The sequence below is a fragment of the Furipterus horrens genome, unplaced genomic scaffold, assembly GCF_987537825.1.
Source record: "Furipterus horrens unplaced genomic scaffold, mFurHor1.1.pri manual_scaffold_3, whole genome shotgun sequence".
In the NCBI taxonomy this organism is placed as follows: Eukaryota; Metazoa; Chordata; class Mammalia; order Chiroptera; family Furipteridae; genus Furipterus; species Furipterus horrens.
Window position 1 is genome coordinate 36,413,329 of NW_028327173.1, and position 14,875 is coordinate 36,428,203.

The 14,875-nt window shown below is 37.8% G+C and overlaps 1 protein-coding gene across 1 annotated transcript in view; it reads left to right on the forward strand.

Annotated features, from left to right (window-relative positions):
* ZYG11B (zyg-11 family member B, cell cycle regulator) overlaps positions 1-14,875 on the forward strand; it is a 92,811-nt gene that overhangs the window by 35,125 nt on the left and 42,811 nt on the right. Inside the window, exons 3-4 of the mRNA XM_090269473.1 lie at positions 5,232-5,986; positions 13,688-13,828. Of these exons, the coding sequence (XP_090125599.1) occupies positions 5,232-5,986; positions 13,688-13,828 (896 nt within the window). The remainder of the gene's footprint in view (positions 1-5,231; positions 5,987-13,687; positions 13,829-14,875) is intronic.

The following is a 14,875-nucleotide window of genomic DNA, read 5'->3' on the forward strand; positions in this document are numbered from 1 at the left end:
CAATTGTTGAACTACTCGGAAATAAATCTCCAGTTCCTTAGAAAGTCCGTTCCCCATGTTACCTTTGGCGCTGAAAGAATGGCAGACAGACTAGTTTCAGTTTCGAAATTCCCCGATTCCCCTCTCCACCACTAAACTAAGCTAGGGTTTCTTAAGTGGGGAGAAATAAAATGGTGGAGGATGGGAAGGGAGAAACGAAACCAAAATAGCCGAAAAACTGGCTTTAGACCTTCCTCTTATCTTTGACACACCGCTGGATATACCAAAAGTCGGTACCGCTGTCCCTTACTGTGACATGAAGGCACCAATTCCCGTCGGTCTAGGTGTGCCGTCTGTGGCGGTGGCTCATAGCCTCCCGGTGTGGGTGAAGCCCGAAGATTAGACCCTAGGCCCCATGTTGGGCGCTAGGCTGTTGGGGACCCCCCACCCGCAGAGATCCCCTGGTGTCGCAGATAAAATGAAGACTTCCTCGGCAGCTTGTGCTAGGGGAGAGAAGGCTGACAAATGCCTGGATTGCCTTCCTCCAGGGTCTTTTATTGAGTGCAGTAAGCATAAGGGCATATAGCACACATGTAAAGCTCATCAATCAATGTCAAACAGTGCTGATTACAGAAAGAAGATATTGTTCAGGGATAACAACTGAAGGAACGTTGAGATCTCTATCAGGTCAGGGTGTGTTGGACACAAAGACTTCAGATGGCCATAAAATTGGGAGGGTGAGTTCATGTTGAGTTAAAGTTAAAACCTCTGCTGCTGGTACAATAAAGTGATCAAGCTTCAAAGGACATAAAGCATTTTCTCATGGCCTGATTCCCACCAAGGTCCACTGGCTATAACATCGAGGCACATATGCACCCAGCTTTCCCAGTTTGCTGATCAGATCTTACCGGCTTCATTTCCTTTGCCTCCAAGTCTTGATACTTTCCCAGGGGGACCCTGACACACAGTTCTAATTATCTTTGTTCTTTGACCACAGCAAATTAAGAACTGATAATCTGAAGGCTGCCAACTACAACCCAAGTAGACAGTGTGATAGCAAAGGAATATTTAGCTTAAATACATTGTAACAAGTACAATTATTGGTCATGGAAAAAGACAGATGATTCTTCCTTCCGTATTTTATGTTTGAAAGAAGGGAAAGATGTAGAAATATTTCTTTCAAATATAGTTAATGACATTTGTGTAGTGCTTTCAATTTGCAAAATGATTTCTATGTATATCTTTACAGCAATCCTTTTGACGGAGATATAACTATTCACATTTTACAGATAAGTAATCTTAGACTTGTGGACTAATTTTCTAGTGTCAAATAACAAATAAATAATGGAAACTGGACTCAAAACACAGGTCTTCCTTTTTCCTTCCTCCTTCCTCCTCCTCCCCCCTACCCTTCTCCTTCTTCTAATTCCTTTGCTCTTTTAATTGCATTACTTTCAAATATAAACACTTAAACTTAGTTATTAGAAAAATTCACCTAATGTAGACTGACCCAAATAGGCCATATATATATACATATATTTTATCAAATATATGTATACAGTATGGCCCTGGCTGGTTTAGCTCAGTGGATTGAGCGTCGGCCTGCGAGCTAAGTGTCGCTGGTTCGATCTTCCAGTCAGGGTACATCAGAGAAGGAAAACTCTGACTCCAAAAAACCTCCGCTGCCTTGCGGCATACCTCTTCAGGGGAAAGGCTAAGGGAGTAAACCCCGACAGAAAATCCGGAGCCGGAGTCCCTAAGGCGGTTTGACGTTGTAGTCAACACCGGCAACTCCTGCGGCGCACCTGAACCCAAGCTGTATCGACTCCGTCTTTCCCTTGGACCCTTCAGCTGCGAAGAGAGGGGGGGTCTGCTGCATGGGCAACAGCAGACCCTCCATATTACCCTGCCCAGGCTCTGTAGCTTCAGCGTCATCGCATGATGTCGATTCAACACGGGAGGAGACAGATACCATGTCACTCCCGAGTCGGACTGCACAGCCATTCTCGGCGGTGCGGATGGACTCTTAAGAAGCTACACCATCGTCTCTTGAGACGGACGGCTGCCGACGACGACGATGTATACAGTATCAAAATTTGAGAGCAAAATTTGTGAGTTACTGTGATAATCACTAAGATTAAAATCAGTCTTAATTAACTGAAGAGTCTGAAGTTTCACCTGTAAAAAATAAAACTAACATTTAAAAATATGTGAAAATTTGTTTTATGGCATAAACAAGGAAAACATTGATCTTAACTCAGGGTCTGTTCCCATTTTTGTTTTTTTACAAGCATCCTTAACAAAAGATCCTTAACATATATGTGAGTGCAAAAGAGGTTCAATACAAGTAAAATGTATAAGAAGGAAGTTCTAGAGAAGAAGAAAATTATTGACCACCTGTTGCATGCCAGGCACTATGTTAGGTGTTGAGTGTATAATATTGAACACAACATAAATGTTGCTCTCATGGCATGTATAGTCTAGTGGGAGACATAATTAGGAAGCAAACATAGAATTACAACTTGTGATAGATTCTCTGAGGGGAGAAGAACATGGTTCTCAGGGAAGGTAAAAAAGGAAGGTGTCTACTTTAGCCTGGGTGGTGATAGAAAGCTTCTCCAAGGTGGTGATTATTAGGCTGAGACCTGAATGATAAGAAGGAGGCAGGTGAGTAATATAAGAATAAGGCCCCTCAGCATTGCCAAGGAATTCTTGAGCATTTCTCTGATCATTATTTATGCTCATAATAATTGTTTCAAATGTTCTTTGCTCTTCTCAGACTTCCAAGACTTACTCTTAGCAAGAAAATTAAAGTCATCAGATGGAATTTCTTTAATTCCATGTCAACACTCCTTTAGATTTTCTGCAATGATCTTTTTTCTAAAATTAAACTTTTTATTTGTAAGACAGTTGTTGATTCACATGGAGTGGTAATAAATAATATAGATGATGATATCCTCTTTCTCCAGTGGTAGTATCTTGTAAAACCATAGTACATTATCACAATCAGGATATTGAGATTGATATAGTCAAGATTTCCATCTTCTTAAGGACCCCTCATGTTGCCCTCTTATAGCACAATCACTTCTCTCCTGCCCTTTTCCCCTCTGTAAACCCTGGGAACCATTTCTGTTCTCCATTTCTGTAATTTTGTCATTTCAAGAATGTTAAATGAATATAATCGTTCAGTCTATAACCTTTTATGATTGGCTTTTTTTTTTTTTTTTTGACTCATTATAATTTATTCTGGAGCTTCCTCTAGACTGTTGAGTATATCAGTTCATTCCTTTTTATTTCTGAGTAGTAGTCTATGTTATGAAGTACATCAGTTTGTATAACCATTCATCCACTGGGATAAATACCCAGGAGTGTTCTTTCTGGGTTGTATGGTAGTTGCATGTTCAGGTTTTAAGAAAGTTGCCAAACTGTTTTCAGAGGGGTAGTGCCATTTTACACTCTTGCCAGCAATATGTGACTGATCCATTTTCTATACATACTTGCCAGTCTTAGTTATTATTACCGTTACTATTATTTTTTATTTGAGTCATTCTAATACGTGTATAGCCGTTATTTATTAAAGTATTTTTTCAACCCTGCCTTCTTTTATTTATTATAATTTATTTGTTTATTTATTTTATATTTAGAGAGAGGGGAAAGGAGAAAGAGAGGGAGAGAAACATCACTGTGTGGTTGCGTCTCACTCGCACCCCCAACTGGGGACCTGACGTGCAACCTAGTAATGTGCTCTGACTGGGAATCGAACCAGCGACACTTGGCTCACAGGCCGACGCTCAATCAACCCTGCCTTCTTTATCCTCCCTTTTTGGGACTTCAGTGATACAAATAGCTCTGTTCAATTTTTTTCAGTGTTTTATTTTTTCTGTTGTTTAGATATGAGTGATTTTTATTGTTTTATCTTTTAGTTTACTAATTCAGCTGTTCCTTTCAATCTATTTGAATCCAACTATTATTGTACTTTTCAGTTTTAAAATTCCATTTGGTTCTTCTTTATGTCCTTTTTTTTACTGAGGCTTTCCATTTTTCATTTGTTTCAAGCATGTTTATAATTGCTCACTTAAGCATTCTTATGATGGGTCCTTTAAAATATTTGTCAAAAATATTTTTTAAAGATTTTATCTATTTATTTTTAGAGAGAAGGAAATGGAGGGAGAAAGAGAGTTTAAGAAACACCAGTGTGAGAGAGAAACATCAATTGGTTGCCTTACGTATGCACCCTGACTGAGGACCGAACCCACGAGCCAGGCATGTGCCCTGACTGGTATTGAACTGGTGACCTTTTGTTTTGTGGGATGACACCCATCCAACTGAGCCACACCAGTCAGGGCTGTCAAATAATTAAAAAATTTTTGTTATCTCATGTTGACATTTATAGATTTTTTTTAAAAAATATGAGACCTTACTGGTCTTTTGTATAATGAGTGATTTTTTATTTTTTTAAATCTCTTAGGGACTTCAAGAGGTTACTGTGTTCACTTTATTTGAATTCATCTGACAGGGAGGGACTAGAATCTCTAGATCCTTTTAATAAGATTTTAGATCATATTAGCTAGTGGTTTAATAATGAACTATAGACATTTATGCTAACTAGATTTGTATGTAGATATGTGTTTATTTGTATAATAATGTGTTATAGTGAATTTAAAGGATAGGCTAGAAATGCATTAGTAACAAATTAACCCCCAGATCTAGTAGCATAACACAAGGTTTATACCTCACTCATCGTGCATAAACGCTGCAAGTCCATGGAGAGTTCTTCTCCATGGTCACCTGAGGACCTAGGCTGATGAGAACTCCACTCTCATAGAGCTGCACTGTCTAAAACTTAAAGGCTCCTCATTTGTCATAGCAGGAAAAGATAGCATGGAAAATAAGGCATTGGCTCTTAGGTGCTTCAGCTCACAGCCTGTTGGCCAGAACTAGGGACATGACGCTACCTAACTCCAAGAGTGGACTGGGAATGTGACTGTCCATGTGTTCAGGGAGACGAGGAGAACCAGATGTTAGTTTCAGTAATGGCTACCACAATCCTGATTCTGCCACTTGCTGGCTCTGTGATCTTGAAAAACCACTTTTCCAAGCTCCAGTTCACTCATTTATAAATTGTTGATAATAATATTTTTACCTAAGTACTGTTACATGAGAATACTTTGGAAATGTAAAGTATGCTGGAAATTTTAACTTTCCTTTTAACGATTTTTTTTGAAGTTCAAATGCTGCTTTTTTTTTTTCAGGTCTCCTGAATGACGGAACTGTAGGTATTTTTAGGGGCAACCAGATGCGCTTAAAGAGAGCGTACATTCGCAAAGCCAAGATCTCTGCTGTTGCTTTTCGGAAAGCCTTCTGCCACCACAAGTTAGTGGAACTTGATGCAACAGGTGTGAATGCTGACATCACGATTACAGACATCATCAGCGGGCTTGGCAGTAATAAATGGATCCAGCAAAATCTCCAGTGTCTGGTGCTGAACTCATTAACTCTTTCCCTTGAAGATCCTTATGAGCGGTGTTTCAGCCGGCTTTCTGGCCTTCGAGCATTAAGCATCACCAATGTTCTCTTTTACAATGAAGACCTGGCTGAAGTTGCCTCATTGCCAAGATTAGAGAGCCTGGATATTTCTAACACCTCAATCACAGACATCACAGCTCTGCTGGCCTGCAAAGACCGACTCAAGTCCTTAACCATGCACCACTTGAAATGTTTAAAAATGACAACTACCCAGATACTGGATGTTGTTCGAGAACTAAAACATCTGAATCATCTTGATATTTCAGATGATAAACAGTTTACATCAGACATAGCTCTTCGTTTACTAGAACAAAAGGACATTCTTCCTAACCTCATCTCCCTGGATGTTTCTGGGAGAAAGCACGTGACAGATAAAGCTGTTGAAGCCTTCATACAACAACGGCCCAGCATGCAGTTTGTAGGTTTGCTGGCCACTGATGCTGGTTATTCTGAATTCCTCACAGGCGAAGGGCATTTGAAGGTTAGACTTTAAAAAAATGTATTACTCTATAGGCTGACCAATGTCTTATTGCATACGGCTCCATTAAGGTGAATGTGTAATGATATGTGGAACATGTTCATAAAACAGGGCATTGTATAGAGGAAAGATCTTGCTTTAGAGTCAGTCCTAATTACAATCCCAGCTGGCTTGCTTCGTGACCTAGAGCAAGCTATGATATAACTTGAGTTTCCATTTCTTTATTTATAAATAGATATCATTCCTACTTGCAGACTTCTTCTGCAGATTAATAATTATATATATAAAGTGCAAGTCATGTAGTAGGCCCTGGATAAATGATAGTTCTCTTGATGATATGTTTAGATATTTTGAACCACTTAAACATACCATTTCTAATGAATCACTTTAAAGAAACTATGGATACTCCTTGTTGATTTGAGTATCTGATGGGAGATCAGGTTCTCCAAGGAGATCTCTACTGCAGAAATGGTAAATTTTTGCTTTTCTTAGGTTTCCTATGCCTAATCTCAATAGATGTTTGCTAAACATCTATTGAGCTGTGACACAGTTCGGCATCCAAAGATATAAGATATATAGGATCTGCCTTCTAGGAGCTTAGTATAATAGGAATGGTGATGATATGATCACCAAAAAACAAACAAAAACCAATCCTATAAAGCTAAGAATAGATATAGTTGCTGTAAGAGAGTAGGAGAAATTTCTTCTAGCTGGAGAATTTTGGGGTTGATGGAGAAGATGGTGTCTGAGTCAGACCTTGAAGGATAGAATGTGACAAATTTAAGGAAAACTAATATTTTTCTAACATACATTGTATCCTTTAGCTGCTTTATACTGATAATTATTAACCCCATATTATAGGTGCCAAAAATAGACCCAGAAATGATATGATTCACTGCTAGAACCAACATTTGGATTTACATGTCTAGTTCCAGAGCCCCATTTTACCCCACCCTATCACCTACACCACTTAAGCAGAAGCATTACTTGATCTTACTTGGAGCAGAGTCAGAGATGGCCTAAAAGTGAATATTGTGGCTAAAACGGCAAGGTGGCAAGGTATCTTTGAGCTACCATCATTGACCTCAGTAAAGGAGAAAGAAAGGTTAATTATAAATACCTTATAAACATTCAATTCCTAGGTGACTTGTAAATTCAGACTTTAAAAAATAGAATGTAGAAAATGATTTCGAGTTACTCTTTTTTATTCATTCATTCAGTATTTTATCAGGTACCTCTGTACATTAATTACTGTGCTGCTGGACATGAGGATTTGATTGTGAGGCCAGAGAGATAAGATCTTGCCCTCATGGAGCTTGTAATTTAGTGAGGGAGTCAGATAATCAAATATCATATGTGTGTATATGCACTTTAAATATGTGTATTATATGCAAATATATTTATGTTTTATATATTCACACACACACATATGCCTTAAACTATATAGTATTGCTTAGAATCTAGAAGGTATACACAATACTATATATGAGAATGTTTAAGAGAGATGACTTAGTTTAAGCCTTCTCTGGGGAACTAGGAAATGAGTGAAGATCTTAAGGGTGAGTAGCTTGGTAGAGAACATATTCTGTCTTGGCAGAGAGAATAATATATGCAAAGATGTGTGGTAGGAAGAAGCATGGTACATCCAAGGAACTGAAGGAATGTGACTGTTGCTAGAGCTCAATGGTAAAAAGTCAGAGAGTGATGAAGTCAAGTTGAGAAGTAGGTGCCAGGGCCAGACTTGGCAACATCACATAAGCCAGGTGCAGGGCAACAGGAAGTAGGAGGAACTTACTTAACTTGTTATGGATCAAGCTAGATTTCTAGTGCATGGCTTGTTGATAAGGAAGCACAACAATGTAAATTACTACTTTAATATTATTGTACTTCACTGCCTAACAGATGGGTCAGATAGTTAAGAAGTATAAAAATTGAAGGGGAAGAAAGCCCTGTGTGCTGGGAATTGAGGAAGGATTTCCCGAATAGGTAAGCTTGACTTGCGTTCTGAAGGATGAAAGGAATGTGTTCTTGGTACATTAAGCTAAATAATCTCAAGATAAAGATCCTAAAAAGATGTGATCCAAGAGCAGTGAATTAGCCTAAATTTTAAAATTGAGGCTATTAGGACATCTGTATTCCACAATGCCTCTGATAAACAAGTTTGATTTCACAAATGCAACTGATATTACTTTGAAATCTTGAACCCAGCAAAAACTTTGTTATCATTATCTAATTTCCACCTCTGTAAATGTTGAAGCAGTGATTCTCAACCTTGACTACAATTAAAATCAGCTGGAGTGTAATTATGCGAGATGGTAGTTGTGTTAACTAACCTTACCATTGTAACCATGTCACAGTATGTAAGTGCATCAAATCATGTTGTACACCTTAAACTTAACACAATGTTATATGTCAATCATTCTTATTAAAGCTGGAAACAAGTTTTTAATTAAAAAGAAATAACCTGGGAAGCTTGGACAATTAATCAGAATCACAGGGAGCCCCTGGCTGGTGTGGCTCAGTGGATTGAGCACCAACCTGCAAACTGAAAGGTTGCCAGTTCAATTCCCACTCAGGGCACATGCCTGGGTTGTGGGCCAGGTCTTCAGTTGGGGATGTGACGGAGACAACCGACTGAGGTATCTTTGGCGCATTGATGTTTCTCTCCTTCTCTTTCTCCCTCCCTCTCTATAAATAAATAAATAATTAAAGAAAAAAGAATCACAGGGAAGTGGAGCTTAGGCTCCACTATTTTTTAAAGCTGCATAGGTGGTTGCAATATGCAGCTGAAGTTGAGAATCATTGTTTTAAAATATTTTTTAAAATAAAGATCATTGGGCCCTGGCTGGTATGGCTCAGTGGATTGAGTGCTGACCTGCGAACCAAAGGGCCACTGGTTTGATTCCCAGTCAGGGCACTTGCCTGGGTTGTGGGCTAGGTCCCCGGATAGGGGTGATTGAGAGGCAACCACACGTTGATGTTTCTCTTCCTCTCTCCCTCCCTCCCCCTCTCTAAAAATAAATAAAATATTTAAAAATAAAAAAAGATCATTGGATCTTTGCCCTTTATTCAACTATGTATGAAAACTAATGTTCCTTTTAGATTATTTGACTATTGATTTGAAAACTGAAAAATAAAAGATAATGTTAAGGAAGGAGAGTTGAGATTGCCATGTCATCTTTTTTAGAATTGTCTAACTTAGCAAAGTTGATGAAAAACTTGTCTGAAATGATTGTCTTAGTATTGTGATGCTTTAAATTAGTTTAGATTGTTTTTGTTTTTTTTTTTAGCTTTACATTCCTGAGTTTTTTAGGTCACACTAAAAGATGCAAGAAATAGATACAGTATGATTCCCCAATATACATATATGGTACTCTGAGTGGGGTGCTTCTAGGAATTCTTTTTTACATTTGTATATATATTACTTATTTTGATCTCTTCACTCAATGAGAGGGAATGTTTTCTTAAGGGTCACAACCAGATGACATTAGAGTCTGCCCTGTGCCCTTAGACTATTTGATTTCAGAGTATGTGTCCTTTCCACTACATCTCATTGCTTCTCTTCTTGTTGAGTATTTTAGTTCTTTTTTTTTTCTTCTCAGTTTCTAGTCCCAACACAGAGGGCTTTCTTACCATAGAACTTCCCACTCTGTCATTGCTGTTTCCTCACCAGTTTCCTCTTTTGTCACCATCCAGTTCCTGAACCTTCTACTTCTCCACAACTAGGATTCTTAGGTTTGTGGGCCACCTCATTCTCAGATTCTGGGGTTATCTTCGAAGCTGTGGTTTCCATGAGAGTCACAGGAAATGTGCTAAACCCAATATTAATTCTCAGTTTTCATCTTATTTTACCTAAAATGGCACTTGACACAGTTGATCTTGTCCTCCCTCCTTGAAATACTCTTTTAACTTAACTTCCACAATATTACACTTGTCCTGTTTTTTTTCTACCTTTTTAACTACTCAGTCTCAGTTTTCTTTGCTTGTTCTTTCTGTCTCAGGCCTCTAAATATTGGAGTATTCCAGGCCTTGATCCTTAAATCTATATGCTAATGACTTCCAAATTTAATCTCCAGCCTAGACTTCTCCCTGCATTGAGCTGCAGTAATTAACATCCAGCGAAGGTACATACAAGGTTTTTTAAGCAGAGGAGTTGATCCATTATAAGAAAACATCTACCAAGTACCTTTTAAAGATGTCTGACTTAGTGCCCCTGTTCTTGAGGAATTCTAGTTTAGTGGAGAGGAGACAGACAGATTTAAAAATAGCTTTAATCTGGTGTGAGATACTATAGTAAAGTTACATACAGAGTGCTATAAGAAAATTCTTCCTTCAAATATAAATTTTAGTTTTAATCAATATATTAAATCTTAACAAGGCTTAATTTGGTGGTTAAGGACATTTTCTCTGTTTTAAATTGTTTGCTGAAACTAGTACATGCAGACATTTGTTTTTTTGGATCTAGCATATGAAATTGATTGAACTGAAGATGCTACAGTTTGAGGAACCACATCGCTTGATTTGAGGGTTTATCACTGACTCGAGAAGTGTTGTTGAATAAAACATACTGGCAGTGAAATTGGTTTACAGTATTTAATAACTTTCCAGTAACAAAAATTCTTTAATTTTATATTCAAGGATAACTTGGGGCTATATTTCATTTAAGATATTATAAAACTGTTTAGAATCACCCAAATGTGGATAAATGAAGTCTGACAGAAATCATTGTTAAATAATGTCCCTCTTATAGTCTTTTTTGCTTCACATAGTATTTCATTGTCTTTCCAGATCTAAGGGAATCTAAGAAAAAATTTAGGGTGATTAAAAAAGAAGTGAACACTTGGAAAATTTTTATTATTCATTTACTGCTTATATATCTGAATACATAGTCACAGCCAGTGTGTATGTATGTATTCATAAATAGTTTTAAAAGCATTTGTAAAGAAATAACATTATTTGTACAGTCTTACAAACGCTCAGTATGTCCCCATGTGTCATTTGGCACACATCTGTACTCTAGTTTATGTGAGACCTTGAAGCGTATCATAACATGGCTGAAATGTCAGTTGTGACACATCCCTTCATTTCCTCAAGGCTGCATATTCCCACCTGAATAGTGGATGTCATATAAAACCTAGTTGCTAAGTAGTATTTTTTAAATATTTATTTTTGTGTCACCCTGTATAATGCTTCTGCCAAAAAAAGATTCAGTCTTTCAGCTCAATGAGATTGTAGCTCTCTGAATGGCAGTTTTTTTTACATGCTTTTAAACCTTATTATAAAATAAATAACAAATAGCCCTGGCTGCTGTGGCTCAGTGGATTGAGCACCAGCCTGTGAACCGAAAGATCACCAGTTCGATTTCCAGTCAGGTCACATGCCTGGCTTGTGGGCTGAGAGGCAACCCATCCATGCTTCTTCTCTACCTCTCATTCTCCCTTCCACTCTTTCTAAAAATAAATAAATAAAATCTTTTAAAAAATTATTTAAAAAAACAAAACAAATGTATAGCTTACTGAGTGAAAATAACGTGAACACACTTGAAAGCATCACTCAGGTTAATCGGTAGAACTTTGTAAGCTACCTGAAGCTCTTCCGTGTATCCAGTACTGATTACAACTCTCTTCTTTCCCCACAAAAATAACCTCTATCATGGCTCATAATAATAATCATGTCCTTGCTTTTCTTTATTGTTTTATGACCCAACTGTTTATCTCTAAGCACTTAGTTAATCTTGCCCATTTTCCAAAATTGTGTCTTTTGAGTATCTTTTTAATTTACAACTTCCCTCTCCATTTCTCTTCCTTGTGATTTGTCTGTGAAAAGAATCCAGCCTTTTTGACCTGTATAGTTGCCCCCAATCTGGATTTTCTTGACTGCATTCTCTTGGTGCATATTTTTCTGTCTTTGAGTTTTCTGAAAATTGGTAGTTGGATTTGGAGGCTTAATCACACTCATGTTTGATATCTTTGGTAGGACCTTAAGGTGTTGTGCTCTTTCATTAAGGAAGTACATAATGTCTGGTTGTTAATATCTAGTTGCATTAATTAGTTGGGGACCACGGTGGTATTCTAATACTTTCTTTTTCACTTATTGGGTTACTTTTATAAAGAGCCACTTCTTGCTATATGCATTTGATTATCCAGTGAAACATGAACCATAGTTTCAGTGTATTAAATTGCATAAGTTAGAAATTATTAGGTGGACTTAATTTTGAACAGAACCTCTTGATGCTGAATGAGAGCTTGATAAATCTGGAGAATTTAATTAATACATTTATGTGATCAATACTTACTGAATGCTTATTGCAAGGCTCACGTAATGCTAGCCATTGGGATACGGTGGTGAATGGATGAGTCTAGTGGGAGGATTATGATAATGGCTTTGAAGGAGATGTTTCAGAGGGACCTGATTTAGATTGGTGGTTCAGAGAAAGCCTCTATAGAAGTATCATTTAACTTGAACTGGGAAAGTTAAGTAGAAATTAGTCAAAGAAAGAGAGGAAGAGTTTAGTCAGAGGATATTATATATAATGGCCTTTTGCTGGGAAAGAGCTTGGCTTATTGAAAGATAAGGAAAAAAGCCAGTGTGGCTATAACATTGTATTTTGGGGAAGAGGGTTACCTTAAGAGGCAGGCAGGAAGGAGTTCCTTCTTTCTTTCTGCTGCATAGTATTTCATTCCGTAAAGGTACCACAGTTTTTTGATCCACTCATCTACTGATGGGCACTTAAGCTGTTTCCAGCACTTGGCTATTATAAATAGCGCTGCTGTGAACATAGGGGTGTATAAGTTCTTTTGAATTGGGGTTTCAGAATTCTTAGGGTATAATCCCAGCAGTGGAATTGGTGGATCAAAAGGCAGTTCCATTTTTAGTTTTTTGAGGAAGGTCCATACTATTTTCCACAGTGGCTGCACCAGTCTGCATTCCCACTAACAATGCACTAGGGCTCCTTTTTCTCCACATCCTCACCAGCATGTGTTGTTTGTTGATTTGTTTATTGGGGCCGGGGTGGTGGGGGGTGGAACTGGAGAGTATTAGGCTAAGTGAAGTAAGCCAGGCAGCAAAAGGCAAATACCATATGATCTCACCTATAAGAGGAATCTAATGAACAAAACAATTGAGCAAAATAGAACCAGAGGCATGGAAACAAAGAATAGACTGACACTGACCAGAGGGGAGCAGGAATAAGGGGGGAAAGAAGGGGAAGAGTCTAGTCAAGGAACATGTATGAATGACCCAAGAACAGGGACAACAGGGTGGGGATTGACTTTGGGGGTGGGGAGTGTTGGCAGGGCTGGGGAGAGCAACAGGGTGTTGGGGTGGAGGGGGCCGGATTGGGACAACTGTAAAAGAACAACAATAAAAAACAGGCAAAAGGAAAAAAAGGAGGCAAGTAAAAGCCTGATCTTAAGGCAAGACCTTATAGATAGTGTTAAGTAACTTGAAATTTATTTTAGGTGAATTGTAGAAAATATTACCCATAGGCTTAGAGTAGGGTCTATGCCTATCTAAAATATATATCTCTTTAGCATATTTACACCTGTAGGATGATTTCTGGGTGGGTTGGAAAGTTATAATTCTTCTTTGTTTTAAGCCTTACATAGCTGTCCTGGATGCCACCTATACAAATGATGTCTGGATAGAGAAAGTTAGGGGGTTGAAAAGAACCCTGAAAGCTAATTTTTTTGGCTATCTTCAAAGGTGTCTGGAGAAGCCAATGAAACTCAGATTGCAGAAGCATTGAAGCGGTACAGTGAACGGGCATTCTTTGTCCGGGAAGCTCTATTTCACCTTTTTAGCCTGACACATGTGATGGAAAAAACAAAGCCAGAAATTCTAAAGGTAAGAATAAGAAACTGAATATGAAAATTTTGAAATTATCTGCCTGAATAGATGATGATTTTATAAAGAAAACTGGTGAAAATTTGCATTTAGTCTTTGACTTTTTTCTTTTTTTTTCTTTTGTTATAGGATTGATGATGTATAATTTGTTATTAGCAATAAATAAGAGAGAAGATAGTTGCATAATGTTATTGAATGTTATATAATGTTATAGTGGTCTCATTAAGCAATATAAATGCCTTCCAGATTATATTTAACTACCTAAAACCAGTGACCAGTGTGATATTTTTTCACCAGTTTTAGTAGAAAATGGAAGTATATAACTGGAATCAGCACACTGTAATATGTATTAGCCCCATATTGCTTCCATATAAGCTGGAGAAATACAATATTGGGTCCTGGCTGGTGTGGCTCAGTGGATTGAGTGCCAGCCTACGAACTGAAACGTCACCAGTTCAATTCCCAGTCAGGGCACATGCCTGGGTTGTGGGCCAGGTCCCCGGTTGGGAGCGTGAGAGAGGCAACTGATTGATTTATCTCTTGCACATTGATGTTTCTCTCCCTCTCTTTCTCCCTGCCTTCCCCTCTCTCTAAAAGTAAATGAATAAAATCTTTAAAAAAAATTAAAAAAGGAATACAATCTTGGAATTCCATAAGGCACTTACTTTTCCATGCCATTTATGAACCTCCTGTGCTTTCATAAGTAATCCATGTTATTTTAACCAAGACATCTTTTAAAGGGCAAGAAAGGAAGATTCTTAATTTTGTTGATTGCTTAGGGTAGTGCTTGTCAGAATGTGGTCTTTGTCCACCAGAAGTCTGGATTATTGCTTATTTTAAAAAGCACTTTTGTGAACCCCACCCGAAGAAATGTAGATTCAATAGGACTAGACTAGATACAAGAATCTGCATTTTAATAATCCCCCAACATAATCTTTATGCACATTTATATTTGAAGCCAGTAAGTATAGGACTATATCATATTTGGTACCTCCTTTAGTGGGTATAACAATCCCAATTGTTAAGTTTTATCTTCTATTTTAGAGA